Source organism: Akanthomyces muscarius, chromosome 1 (assembly GCF_028009165.1).
Source record: "Akanthomyces muscarius strain Ve6 chromosome 1, whole genome shotgun sequence".
NCBI classification, from domain to species: Eukaryota; Fungi; Ascomycota; class Sordariomycetes; order Hypocreales; family Cordycipitaceae; genus Akanthomyces; species Akanthomyces muscarius.
The window spans coordinates 1,441,393-1,454,723 of NC_079241.1; the positions used below are offsets into that span (position 1 = coordinate 1,441,393).

General features: G+C 52.9%; 8 protein-coding genes across 8 annotated transcripts; 6 read left to right on the top strand and 2 right to left on the bottom strand.

The window, feature by feature from the left end:
• Positions 1 to 1,548: 1,548 nt before the first annotated feature.
• Positions 1,549 to 2,144, top strand: LMH87_005433 (uncharacterized protein; the record flags this gene model as incomplete). The annotated part of the gene is made up of 2 exons (XM_056203153.1): positions 1,549 to 1,828; positions 1,906 to 2,144. 2 exons carry the CDS (start codon positions 1,549 to 1,551, stop codon positions 2,142 to 2,144), a joined length of 519 nt encoding a protein of 172 aa, XP_056058640.1.
• A 376-nt stretch (positions 2,145 to 2,520) lies between these two features.
• Positions 2,521 to 3,318, bottom strand: LMH87_005434 (uncharacterized protein; the record flags this gene model as incomplete). Its single annotated transcript, XM_056203155.1, has 1 exon — positions 2,521 to 3,318. The coding sequence occupies one exon, from the start codon at positions 3,316 to 3,318 to the stop codon at positions 2,521 to 2,523; it is 798 nt and encodes a 265-aa protein (XP_056058641.1).
• Positions 3,319 to 4,286: 968 nt separating this feature from the next.
• LMH87_005435 (uncharacterized protein) lies at positions 4,287 to 5,309 on the top strand (the record flags this gene model as incomplete). Its single annotated transcript, XM_056203156.1, has 1 exon — positions 4,287 to 5,309. The coding sequence occupies one exon, from the start codon at positions 4,287 to 4,289 to the stop codon at positions 5,307 to 5,309; it is 1,023 nt and encodes a 340-aa protein (XP_056058642.1).
• Positions 5,310 to 5,498: 189 nt separating this feature from the next.
• On the bottom strand, positions 5,499 to 6,667 carry LMH87_005436 (uncharacterized protein; the record flags this gene model as incomplete). Its single annotated transcript, XM_056203157.1, has 2 exons — positions 5,499 to 6,410; positions 6,476 to 6,667. 2 exons carry the CDS (start codon positions 6,665 to 6,667, stop codon positions 5,499 to 5,501), a joined length of 1,104 nt encoding a protein of 367 aa, XP_056058643.1.
• Positions 6,668 to 7,173: 506 nt separating this feature from the next.
• On the top strand, positions 7,174 to 7,631 carry LMH87_005437 (uncharacterized protein; the record flags this gene model as incomplete). Its single annotated transcript, XM_056203158.1, has 5 exons — positions 7,174 to 7,214; positions 7,266 to 7,303; positions 7,362 to 7,435; positions 7,485 to 7,575; positions 7,627 to 7,631. 5 exons carry the CDS (start codon positions 7,174 to 7,176, stop codon positions 7,629 to 7,631), a joined length of 249 nt encoding a protein of 82 aa, XP_056058644.1.
• Positions 7,632 to 8,422: 791 nt separating this feature from the next.
• Positions 8,423 to 8,853, top strand: LMH87_005438 (uncharacterized protein; the record flags this gene model as incomplete). The annotated part of the gene is made up of 3 exons (XM_056203159.1): positions 8,423 to 8,542; positions 8,642 to 8,734; positions 8,788 to 8,853. The coding sequence occupies 3 exons, from the start codon at positions 8,423 to 8,425 to the stop codon at positions 8,851 to 8,853; spliced, it is 279 nt and encodes a 92-aa protein (XP_056058645.1).
• Positions 8,854 to 8,912: 59 nt separating this feature from the next.
• On the top strand, positions 8,913 to 11,266 carry LMH87_005439 (uncharacterized protein; the record flags this gene model as incomplete). Its single annotated transcript, XM_056203160.1, has 5 exons — positions 8,913 to 9,047; positions 9,107 to 10,235; positions 10,287 to 10,748; positions 10,801 to 10,892; positions 10,952 to 11,266. The coding sequence occupies 5 exons, from the start codon at positions 8,913 to 8,915 to the stop codon at positions 11,264 to 11,266; spliced, it is 2,133 nt and encodes a 710-aa protein (XP_056058646.1).
• A 586-nt stretch (positions 11,267 to 11,852) lies between these two features.
• LMH87_005440 (uncharacterized protein) lies at positions 11,853 to 13,140 on the top strand (the record flags this gene model as incomplete). Its single annotated transcript, XM_056203161.1, has 4 exons — positions 11,853 to 11,913; positions 11,975 to 12,135; positions 12,204 to 12,869; positions 12,937 to 13,140. The coding sequence occupies 4 exons, from the start codon at positions 11,853 to 11,855 to the stop codon at positions 13,138 to 13,140; spliced, it is 1,092 nt and encodes a 363-aa protein (XP_056058647.1).
• Positions 13,141 to 13,331: the final 191 nt, after the last annotated feature.

A 13,331-nucleotide genomic window follows, 5' to 3' on the forward strand; every position in this document is an offset into this window, starting at 1 on the left:
TCTTAATGGGTGCCCCACCCGCTCACAGCGCACCACCATGACAAGCCTGGGGCCACCTGCAAGCCTATCACTGTGTCGATCAGATTATTTTTAAAGTGTTCAATTGGACAATCTATTTCGTCAAAATGTTCTTACATCATGATATGGCGAACCCGTCAGGTATGGTGATGTAGCTAGTATATGCATCTGCACAACACTTGGGGCGCCCATCGGAGGTGCATGCCGCAAAGCAGCGATCGGCGCCCTTCCTCACAGGGGAGCATCCGTTGCCATTGACAGTGAATTTATCGGTGTCTTGTTCGACAGGCCGTTGTCACTGTAGTTGCAAGGCTGCGAGGCGTTGGGTGTGTCTTTTCTCTATACTCACCACGGAGTACTATGAGCTGCTTTCGTGTTTGCGCCAAATTGCTGGGGAAAATAATACTGCGCGCTGGGACAGAGAAAAAAAGCAGCTCAGCAGCTGTCTAACCTAACGAGCCGTTGACTATGTTGCGTTAACGCTACCGTGTTGAGTGCGATGAAGTGAAGAATCGGGCTGCAGACAGGCTCGAGTCGCAGCAACCACAACAAGCCGCTGCACTATGGGCAAGCCTCCACTTAGATGCGCCAGGAAATGAGTAAGTGGATGTTTGTTGGTCGTAACTGTAGAAATCTACATTCAACCCGAGCAAAGCCCCTTGAGTGCATCGCATTGCGGCGAATTCAAAGTGATCTAGAACCGCCATCGGAGACTGGGATCACATTACCGTTGCGCGTATGCGTGGTATTTATTACGTGACGAGGAAAGCCCAAATCCCCCACTCCGACGCACGCAGGCTCCAAATACGGCGAATCTGCAGTGCTTCAATGCAAATGCAATTCGTTGGTGTCTGCCCAAACACTGTATACTCCTTTACTCTGGTCTTGTTCTTGCGTCTTCGATACGTGACCTTCCGCCAGGCTGTGGTGTTCCTCACAGCTGCTGTGGTGGTCGCTGTGGCTTGCATGTAAGTTTGAAAAAAAAATAGACTAGAAATTGGTTAGACCTTTTTTATGAAACTGGGATGGGATGACTGCTTTGATTGGCTCGGGGTTTTCTTTTTGGTATTTGAAGCAGTGGTTGGTAAGGTTCTTGCATTGGACGTCGTTGGAGGGCCACCAGAACTTACAGCTGCAACACGCGACATGTTCCAGAGAAGGCTGTCGTTAGCCCGAGATCGTCCGTGTAAGACAGAAAATTAAAATGCGAAATAGACTAGAGATATATGATTTTTCTTCTTCAACGTTTGCGTCATTCTAAAGGGCGGGCGGTTTATCGAAGTCATGAACCCGCAGATCGTGTACTGAGTCAGGTAGGTGTCGCGCCGGCGTCGTGCAGTGTCAGTGGCTCTCGACAGAGTGGATCTTCAACTTCGAACCGCCTCCAAATCGACGTCAGAGTCTACCTCTACTGCAAATACTCGCCAGATCTCGCACACACCAGCGCCCCTGTGACAATTCGATCGATCGGGCCGCTACGCGCACCTACATTATCAATTGGAGACCGATTGAAGTCTCGCGACGCCAGCCATGGCCGGCGACGATCAACCGACTGCGCCGCAAGGCCTGACGCTTCCCAACTCGGTCAGTGGCAAGCCCGTCCAGGCCGCCTGGTCTACGCCTCTTTCGCCCGCCGACAACCCCGACGACAAATCAAGCTCGAAGCAGCGGCCGACGATAACAAACGTGGTGGCGAGCATCAAGACGGAGGACTTTGCCAACGTGGCCAACGCACCATGCGCCCGTAACGGCTTCATGACGGGCATAGTCACGGGTGCAGCCGCAGGAGGACTGAAACTCGTGGTCAGAGGTAAGTGGGAACTCACAAAAGCAGCAAGGAGCAGAAACTCTGGGAAATGGGTGCTAACAAGGGTGATGGGCCGCCAGCAAACTGGGTAGGGGCCGCCAACTGGGCCGTCGGAATGTTTGTGGTGGGCGCGACAGCGTCCTACGAATATTGCCAATACAACAGACGAGTTGAAAAGAGAAACATGAAGCGCGCGGTCGAGGTACATGCTGAAAATCAGCGCATGCAAGCAAAGAGGATCGCAGAGCAAAGAGAACTGGCGCGGAAGCTTGAAGAGGAGCGCAAAGCTGCGGGACGAAAATGGTATAAATTTTGGTGACCATGGGAGGCTATATTAACACCATACGGGGAATTCATTTTGGATCCCAGCATAATGTATCATTAAATGTATATTGTCAAGACAGCAGCATTGCTGCGTTGCGGCTATGGGCGCACAAGGAAGAAGAATGTCTTCCGTTGGAACAAGATGAATCCGACAATAAATAGACTTGAAAGAACGGCCAAATCAAACGCTGGTTAAAACAACAAAACTCACATTCCCATCAAAACCCCACACAAGCAAATGAAGGAGGGAACAAAACTCCGTCGTCATAAATGTACTCCAATTTAGAGCAGGTCGAGATCCGACAACACCCGACGGTCGCTTCCTTTCCCACCAGAAAAACACTGACAAAAGAAAATCGTAAAGTTGGTCACTATATAGTGACGGCTATATTTCGAAGTTCTGAATCGCTGAAACGGACCTTTCTGGGCGAGGCCTTGCCAATGCCCGACGGGGTCTCTCCCTCACGGCGGCGCTGGTTCCGCCGAGCGCGAGCTTCACTCTCCTCGCGCTTTCGGTATTCAGTGATCTGCTGCCTGCGCTTTAAAGAGCGCGCGTGCGCGATAGCTGGCGTAGGCCGGAATCCAATGCCGTTTATACCTGTGCCGTCATCATCCTTGTCGTCAGGGTCGTACACGGTGATTTCGTCCTCGTGCCACGTCAGCGCAGCGCGGACCGGATCCACAATGTGAATATCTTCATCGTCACTGTCGCTGTCGTGTGCGTCTTGCGGGTGGTACATTTTGAGCTTTAGAGGCGGCGTCCCTGCCCTCTTTCTCGACTCGAGCGATTCAGGCTCGCTGGCCTCGTTGCCCTCGACGAGAGTGTTCGCCACCGGCTTGGGGCTGGGCTCTTTTGACGCAATAGCGGTGGAAGCTGGATATACCGCATCGGAAACATCGCCCATGGGCTGATCTGGTTTCTGGCGCTTCAAAAGAAGCTCATCGGCGACATCGACGGCTTGCGACGTAGCCAGGCCGACCCCACCCCCACCACTTTGTAGATCGAGTCCCTTGAAGCGATATGCGACAGTTGTTCTAGGACTGTTACTGCCATCTTCGACAGTCTCTTGATTGTCCAGGTTAAAAGTGAACTTGGGTGGCGTAAGCGGCGTCTCCTGGCCACGTTTGCGTTTGCTAGGTGTCTGAAACGGAGGGGAGGACGAAGCCATGATGATGAGATGTAGGATTCGTCAGGACTGGGCCTGTAACTGGTCACATCACCATTCTTGGGGCAGAACGGGACAGAGTAAGGTCTGGGAATGCGACCCAGAGCCCTTTATTCCCGAGATGGCGAAGATACGAGCTGCAAGAAGTGATGCCAGAGGAGGTGGGATGGTGATGTTCTGGCAAGATTGGACACACAGGCGCTACCTGGTGGTGGGGCGCGGACGTTGGTATTAAGGCGATGGGCGGGTGAATGAGATGGCGGCGCGATTTTAAACAGGGGAAAGTGCCGAGTGCTACCTACTGTCAGCGCGCGGTGCTGGTGCTGGTGCTGGTTCCAACATAGAAGCCAAGCGGCTGACGAAAATTATATTGCCCGGCGTTGACACTGTTATGAACAGTATTTGCTGACCAGGTCGCATGCTGGCATGGCGTCGGCTTGCAAGGGAGATTGGGTGTTTGGGCTATGGACCTATGGTACATCCTGTTTGCCAGTATCGCAGAGCAAGCTGAAACATAAGGTAATGGTCTACTACTATCCGTATTAATAACCGTAATCATCGCTGTGTGACTTCATGTTGGCTTGTCAGGTCAGCTGTGTCTCTGTAGAGGAAGCACAGTTGGGCATGCACACGTCTGTTGTCAAATATGTCACAGGCGATACAAAGTGTGCGTTTGTACCATGTACAGTTCTAGCGTATTCGACGATGTAGCCATTTCCAACCGGTTTTCTGCAGGAGCATACATGTCAGATGACGAAGCCGCTGTGTGACGGAAACGTGGACCAGCCAGCTGCTGGTGTGGAAGGAAGATACTCCGCACCACGTTGTCGACTAGGAGCTCACTAACAAGCTCCATCGCCACAAGCCATCCATCTTTCATCTAAAAAAGTCCCATCTTGGCATTTCAAAGAACTCGACTGTTTTATATAGCCATACGCCAACTGAAAAAAATCACATCTTGTCCTGCAATCATGGCTGGAGACGCCGCTTTCAGCTTTCTGCCGTTGGGTGCCATCATCCAGGCCTTCAACGTCAAAGGCATCAACATTGTACAGGGCTTCCCCACACAGGAGCTTTACGAAAAGCACAACAGCCCATATTTCGGAGAAACCATTGGTCGTGTGGCCAACAGAATCAAAGGCGCCCAGCTAGACAGTGTCAACGGCAAGACATACCCTCTGGCCGCCAACAACAGCGGCAACACACTCCATGGCGGCAACGTCGGCTGGGGCAAAAAAGTCTGGAAGGGTCCGACCCCAGTAGGCGTGCGCCAAATCCCCGGCGTCGACGGCTTACAAGGTGGCGAGAGCGTCCAGTTCACGCTCAGAAGCGAGGACGGGGACGAAGGCTTCCCCGGTGCTCTTGACATCAAGGTCATCTACACGGCGGGTAAGCAGCAGATTGATGGCAAAGAGGCGACGATTTTGGGTATTGAGTACGAGGCGCAGCTTGTTGGAGGCGCCGACGAGACTGTGATCAACATGACGAACCACTCGTACTTTAATCTCGGCGGCGACGAAACCATTGATGGTACCCAGGTCAGTCTTGGTGTCAGCCAGTACCTGCCCGTCGATGGCACCAGCGTGCCCACAGGCGGGCCCTCCGCCTTTCCCGGCGTCGAGGCCGGCAAGACGATTGATCTCGGCGTGAAGGAGCCCGCCTTTGACAACTGCTTCACGACAACGGCAGACCCGGCGTCTGTGCCCATTGACACGCGCAGGCAGCCGCTGCAGCTGCACCTAACGGCGTCGCACCCCAAGACGGGCATCCATCTGCAGGTTCTCAGCACTGAGCCGTCCTTTCAGTTCTACACAGGCGACTTCACTGACGTACCCGCCGTCGAGGGCGCTCCAGCGCGCGGTGCTCGGTCGGCGTTTTGCTGTGAGCCTGGCCGCTGGGTGAATGCAGCCAACGTGCCGGAATGGAAGAACATGACGCTGCTCAAGAAGGGCGAGACATATGGCGCGCGTATTGTGTACAAGGCCTGGGCATAACCAAAGCTGGCACTTGTTTGAATCAGCAAAAAAGTAGAATTAAAATATACGACAGTAATGTTTGATGTCATTGAGCCGTCCAGTAGTCCGACATTTGTCTTTTAAAACATGTTGCCTCCAAACGCCTTCCATATATTTCTCTGAACGCCTGTCCGACATTTCAATTTTTGCTGACCTTGAATCACTTTTTCAATCAGAATCGCTGTCGTCGCCCAGAAAAGCCAAATCCGCATGCGCTCTGCGTCTTCTCGCCGCGAAGCTGACATCCTCGTCCTCGTCCTCGTCATCTTTGCCGTTTCCTTGGTGTACCTCGTTCTTACCTTCGTCATCGTCGCCATCACCGCCACCTTCCTCTTGGTGGTCATTTCCATTCTCGGCATCACTATCGTCGCTCTCCACCACCGTCTTGCCGCGGCCGCTGCTCTTGTGGCGGCTCTTGCGCCCGCCCGAGTCCATGCCCCAGAGGCGGTTCATCTCCTGCGCCGCCTCGGCGTCGGCCAGGAGCTCGCGCGTCTCCTTGATCTCGCGGGCCTTGGCCTCGGAGAAGCGGCCCTCGATGCCGACGTCGGCGAGCATCCTCTTCAGGTGCCGAATCTTGGCCCGCGCGTCGTCGCAGTCCTTGAGCTCGTGGTGCCAGAGCTTGCGCACGCCGCACTTGCCCAGCTGGCCCTGCAGCTTCTTGACCTCGGCCTCGAGCGGGTCAGAGGGCTCTGCCACCGCTGCGGCGCTGGTCCTTTTCGCAGCGGCCGACTTGGCGGGCTTCGGGGCCTTGGGGGCCTGTTTTTGTCCCGGCTCCTTCTTTGTCTTCTTGCGCTTCGAGGTGGCTGGCTCGTCAATAACATCCGAGTACTCTTCTTCTTCTTCATCGACAACGTGGTCTGGCGATTTCGACTCGGACTTGGCTTTTTTGTTGGGCTCGTCTTCGCCATCTAGGTCGTCATCGTTGGAAGGGTCGACTGCAGTGCGCTTTCGCTTTCGTTCTGGCGAGGAAGAGCCCGTCGCGTCGTCTTCTGGATCCTCGACCTTTGTTTGTTTCTTTTTGAGAGCTTTCGAATCCGTTTTCTTCTTCTCCTCAGGCGTCCAGCCGTCTAGCAATTTGCCCTGTCGCATGCAGTGTGAGACATGGCAATTGTACCGATTGACAAAGGCAGGTTTAGAGGACTCACGACATATTCCTTGATGACTTCCTTGCTCTTTTGCTTCCAGTCTTTGCCCGAAAAGAAGTCCTCTTCAAGGTCCAATTTTTGCTCAACGTGGTGGCGCACTTTGTTGACAGACGTTGTGTCTGGCTCCAGCTTGAAGACGTCGCAAGTACCCTCAATGAGAGCTTCCCTGAGTGCTTTGGCAGAGGGTGCCATGTTGTGTTGTTGCGAAAAAGCTCTGGAGGGCGGCCTGGTTTGCTACTTTGTGCACTGCATTAATCAGGGACGCGAGGCGGTTGCTTGTCGCGTAAAGCTTGTGGCGCGGTGCAACGCGGTTTGGAGCATCGCAACTCGAGCTTTGCGCCGCATCAACAGGCGTTTTAGTAGGCACAGAGACCTTGGCGGGCATCGGCTTGGCAGCTCGCTGCAGGCCGTTTTCAGCGGCAGGCCTAGGCGACCAATCAGCGGCTCAACTTGCGTCGAGACACTGGGTGCGAAATGCGGCCACGAAACAAGCCATTGAATAGAAAAAAAACATGATACAGACTCGAAGATGATTGTCAATTCCGAAATGCTACAAAATACTCCATTTTAGGAAACTGGCTGGAACTGGCGCTGATTGCCAATTGGTTAACGTTTCTTCGCCTGCCGGCTGCCTTGGCTTGATTTCTCGCCACCGTTTCTCAGGCCTCAACTTTCTTGGCTCCAGCACACTCGCCACCATGTCTGCATCACTCGCCCCAGAATGCAATGAAATCAAAGAGTACGCACTCCTGTACCGTACTATCGAATCAGATTTGCTAACCTGGCCCAGGCGCTACGATACGTGCTTCTTGAAATGGTATAGCGAAAGTTAGCTGCATCTGAAGCGCGAATTGGAGACGACAAGGGTGTCGCTAACGGCGTGCAGAGTATCTTCGAGGTGCCGAAAAGGACAACAAAGAGTGTGAGCCTCTTTTTAAGCAGTATCAGCAATGTCTGGGTGTAGGTACCGGGCTCTATCTGACGATGAGTGGTTGCTAACCATACCCAGGTGGCGTTGAAGCAGCGCGGCATTGACAAGCTGCTCGACGAGGCTCGGGAAGACAACAAAGAGAACGACGCACGACTGACGCAACCAAAGAGTACGATCATGTTTAAAGTCTAGACATCCTCTTTTACTGACTGCGACGCAGGGTAGCACGTTTCCGACTACTAGCATTTTATGGCGTTTTGGGCTTGACGACAATGGACTTGCCAGTCGTTATGCGAAACTGCTGCACCTCCGCCATTGTTTCTCTCCGCTCGTTGGATCTAGACCACTGTCTTGGTTTCATTTCTGTATAAAATACAAGATGTAATAAAGTGCATGCCAATTTTTAATTTTATGTGTCTGCGGAACAATTGCACCTTTGATTCTCCAATTGGTGCTTCTCTCCCTTTTTGCGATTCAGTTGGTGGCTCTTGCAAGGAGTACGCTAACACTGGGCGTCACTAATGACACGCGCATTACTTCTAGACAGGCTTCATGTGATCTTGCTTGGCGCCTCTATACAATTCGCAAACGTACATTTATTTTCTTGACGTCAATTAATTACGACATATACTACGCAGGCATTCTCAGAGTATAGGCACTTTTCACTTGCCATGCTGGCTTCCAAATCTGACCCGCTTTTCAGTTCGCCGTAGCGGCATCGCGTTCTTCCTAGGAAGCTAACGACATATGGCTAATTTATCATTGGTACCTACCTGCCGATCAGATCAGTGGGCAGCGCATCTTCTGCAAACTCCTTTGCGCCTCATTGAGCTCCCTCGACTCCGTCCCGGCCAGGTAAGGACAACTTCTTGTCCCGTCCGCCAAGTCTTCGACCAACTCTCCACCGACGGCGAACTGCCTCCACGGCCAGGCGGCTCCTCCCCCTCGATCCCGCGCGACTCCTATCCCCCTCTGTCCACGGCATGCAGGGCCAGCAGTAACAAAGGCAAAGCCCTATGCACCCATTCTCCATCCTCACCCTCGGCATCTTTGTAGCTGGCTACACTACTGCGCGCTGGGACCTCGTCACTCGCTTGTATGAGCTTGCTATTTTTGCCTGGGAATATCAAGTCGCCGTACGTTGCACCGGGAGCTTGTCGCCCCCTCCTTCTCGCGCGCCAGCGCACACTTCTCCAATGTTACGATAAACTAACGTGCGGCTTATTCCTCAATAGGTTCGAGCTGCCAAAGGTGCCATTGCCTTGACCGCTCTCTTCTTCATTGTCGTTTTACCAGTCTACCTCCTGGCCAAGAAAGAGACGCATCTCGTAGGTGTGACCCGACGTACAGATCCCCAACTGCAAGCTAAAACTTCGCGCAGCATCCAAGGCGGCCCGGTATTGCCGTGTCAGCTCGAGAACAGCTACGGCGCCGAGGCTCATTCTGAACCGAAAAGGACGAACAACGACACTCTTCGTCTGTCCGCCAACCGACAGTACCCTGGTCATGGTGGAACATGATGGTTTGATGCGCGTGTTCTGGCCGACAGACATTCGCTCGTCCGATCGCCCTGGCGTAGTCGTTGGCTGGCGCAATTCAACCCTCGATGTATTTGTGGTTGCCGTTTTAGACGACGTGGATGTGAGGAATAAACCACCAGCAGATGCATTTGATGCAGCAATACTGACCATGTTCACTAGCCTCGCAACGTCGACATACACCTCAAATCCAACAGTTTCTTCCGTAGCGGCCCTCATTCCTCGGGTCGTATTTACGAACTGTGTGGCCACTCCTCTATGCACGTACTCGGCGTCTCGAATGCGACAAATTACGCCTTGGTAGATCCATCGTGGGTCTGCGCGACGACCAGTGCCTCCCGCGAACCTCGGATTATTTGTGCTAAAGCTTCAAGCGTGCAATTGATTCTATACGATCGACCTCGACCCAAAGGCATGCAATACATTTCTCTCAATCCGATATCGCTTGCTCTGGGTGATAAATGGTACGCCCTCGATGATGGCAAAGGCGATGGGCCGGAAGGCGAGGAAGAACGCCGCGAGAAGCAACATCGGGAGGCGAGGCTCAAGTTGGTCAACAAGCTCAAGCAGCACTCCATAATTAACCGGCCCGCTTCCGCTCGAGACAAGGCACTCGAAAAGGTCGTTCACCAAGTCAATTGGTCCTGGGAGCTTGAGCAGACCTTGCAAAAGAATGCAGGCAAGCTTGGCCCACGCCCCAAGCGAAGTCTTAGCGTGTCCGAGAGAGTTGTCGAATCTACGGCGGCGGTGCGGAACTACATCCTCATGCAGCTGTGGAATGCCTTTGTCGTCTACATATTTCCTATCATCCGAAAGGGATTTGTGATGCTGCTGTTTATTCATCGCGCCATGGCGGAGATGCTCCTCACTGTACTTGAGTTTCGCATGAAGCCAGGCTACGCAGCAGTCAAGGACGTATCCGCCACTGCGCAACAAATTGAAATTCGCCTGCTGCAGTTTTGCTACTGGCCCATGCAATATATCACGCTCCGGCAGCGCAAAATGGACTGGGCTAGTGTGACAACCAGCCACCCAGATTACATTCGTTTCTACAACAGTCTTTGGCTTGTTGCTAATGATGTCATCATCGGCATTGCCATCGGATCCTACATTATAGAGAACGCGGATTGGGTATCCATGAAGATCAACGACTTGCTGCGCGTCTACACCGTAGATGCGTTGCAAAGCAGCATCTCTTGGCTCATGGGTTGGCCTGCTGGTCTTAAGCTCAATGGCGAGCTGGCGAGCTTCTTAGGCGCTCTGTTCCTTTGGGTGATAACATACTGGTCAAGTGAGTCTGTCTGCAAGAAATTTCCTCCGTACTACTAACAGTATATCCTAGACTGCATCGATGCCCTCGCTCCAGCGCTGCCAAAGGTTGTATGGTTCATCGGCTTCTCTTCCTTTGCTGGAGCCAGTATGCCTTTGGCTATGCTCTCCGATCTGCTTTCAGCCCTGACAATCCACATCTATTCCTTTTATCTTGCGTCGGCTCGTATATATCACTGGCAGCTGACGATTTTGCAATCGCTCTTCCATCTCTTCCGTGGGAAGAAACACAATGTCCTACGCAACCGTATCGATTCCTGCGACTACGATCTCGATCAACTTCTTGTCGGCACGATTCTGTTCACGCTCCTGTCGTTCTTGCTCCCGACTGTTGGTGTCTTTTACCTTAACTTTGCGATTGCCCGCATGATGATCATTTCGATGAAGGCAGGATTCGACACCTTGCTCTCGTGCCTGAACCATTTCCCATTATTCGCCCTTATGCTTAGAGTCAAGGATTCTAGGCGACTCCCCGGTAAGAGCGATAAGGAGAAGCAGCGTGCAGCACATCCTAACTCGTTCTCTAGGTGGCATCCGGTTCGAACTGCGTAATGCCCACGATAATAGACCCCTTAACCTTAATGCTAATGAACCTCCGATATCGGTCATTTACCTCAAGGTAAGACGTTACGGGTCTGCAGACTTCCAATGCATGGTTGCTAACACGGTCCATCACAGTCTGTGCCTCTTTCGTTCAAAGCCATGTTCAACCAATATTTTCAGATGGCCGAGCGAATCCGCAAGCATTATCTCTCACCGCGCGTACTTCTGTGCCTTTTGACAGGGCAGTTTGTACCGCCAATTAATCGACGCAACCTGTACAGCCTCCAATACAGCATGCTCCCGGCCCGACGAGCGGACATGTGGGAGATGTGGCAAGCGCTGAACGCGGAGACGCCGCAGACGAAGCCTTTCCAGCTGCCCAATATACCGCCACTGACAAACGGTGGCGGGCGGCGGGGCATGAATGGCCGACTTAGAGTACCCAATTAATGTACATGATGGAACTGATCAATAGAATATTACAGAAGCGCTGATGAGAGTTGCAACTGCACGTGTGATGATTTACTAGATATACGCTAACTATAGCCTGGAGAGCCACTTGGCCGCTATGTCCCGGGACGCAGGCGGTGCAAGAATGAAGCCGCTAAACTCGTCCGAAGCTACCTGAGCTAGCGATTCAACGTTGCCTAACCGATGTCATAGACACGGAGACCCGGAGCTTAAAATGCGTCGGGTATTGCAGGCAGCTAATAAGAGGAAGCTTCAAAAAGGAGGGGCGCCCAACTCAAAAGGTGGGGTTCGGTCTCGCGACCTCAAACTGAAGCTTGTTCTTTTCAGGCGGCCTTGGCAATTTCATCGATACATTCTCATCTTTTGTTTATTTGTATCACGTATTTCGTTGTGTGTCTTTGTTGGACCATAAGACCTCATGTGACAGACTGCGCGCTACTTTGTGTCCCCGCTGCTATCACGCCCGCTAACACGAACGAGCCCAAGGTTCTGGGATAGCCGTCGATTCTTTCCAAGCCGAGGTTTTTGTGAAGTGCATCACAAAATAGTTCTTTTGTGATTCGCAATGTCTGCCAGTACAGATCCCAAGCAGCGCTTCCACAGGTCCTTCCTGGACCATGTTGCTGGTAAGCTTTGCTTGATTCCGCTGGACGCGGCTGGACGCTAATTGGGCTTCGTCACATGCAGTACTTCAGGACCAGATTGAGGAGTTGAAATCCATCTCCACGGTGGCAGGGGAGCGCCAAGAAGCCATCGACCATATTCTTGCTGGCATTTCAAAGATTCAGAATGAAGTGGCTGATGTCGCTGACGCGACCCCTGCGTATGACCGCAAACAGTATTCCGAGGTAAAGACACGGCACATGTTTCTTCTCGCTGAGGCTCACATTAGAAACTAACACTTGTGGTATAACAGGCGATAAAAGGGCTTCAAGAGAAGCTTAGCGATACCACCGCTGTACTCGCTCCCAAGTCTCGATTTCAGTTTAAGCGCACAGCAAAGCATGTCGACATGGGAGCTCCGGAGAACGATCCTCGTCTACTTTCGGGAAGCTACTCACGGAACCAGCATCAGCCCACTGCTCCACCCGGCATGCCCAAGCTCGGCGAGGAAGCCGACGATGAACTGAGGGAGCTGCCTTCTGAGAGGGACTACAACGCAGAGTTGTCCAGACCCAGCGCGTCTTCGATCCGCAAGCCTAGCTTCTCTGCGGCAAAGACAATTGGCATCTCCAACCAGACGGGTCTGCACATCATACTGCCCTCGTCCGCGGCCATGGCGACGGCATCCGGCAGCTTGACGGACCTGACGGGCTGCATCGTGGACATGTCGATACCCACGTCGCAGGGCCACGCGTTCCCGGGTCTGGCCATGCGCGCCATCAAGAAGAGCCTGATTGTGGCCGGCCGAGTCGCGGGGCCGGTGCACATCACGGGCATCAGCGACAGCATCCTGGTGCTGGTGGCGCATCAGGTGCGCATCCACGACTGCAAGAATGTCGATATATACCTGCACTGCACGAGCCATCCCATCATCGAAGACTGCTCGGGGCTGCGATTCGCTCCTCTACCAGCATGCTACGTAAGTTCTTATCGAAAAGGAGGACTTGCCTCGGTGTGAATGCGGCGGACTAATAATGACTGGCTAGATGACGGAGGCGGACAAGGCCGCTGAAAATCAATGGGACCAGGTTGACGACTTCAAGTGGCTCAAGGCCGGTCACAGTCCGAACTGGACAACAATGAGCGAGGCGCAGATTCTAAGTGACGAGATTTGGACAAAAGTCGTGCCAGGACGACCCGGCGCGAGTGTGGATGAGACTTTGGCCAAGCTTGGCATTTCACCAAGGTGATACAATGTCAGGTAGCGTGAAACTTGTATGTAAATCATAACTTCATGTTGAATATGATCAGCCCCAAGGCTCGTCAAGCCTCCCTCCTAAAACAAAATCCGTGTCAAAGCCCTTTCCCAGGCTTTCAGTCCGTAACGCCATTGCCATGTAGTTGTATGTATGATTGTGTACTTTCACCCAGAAAAGATTGT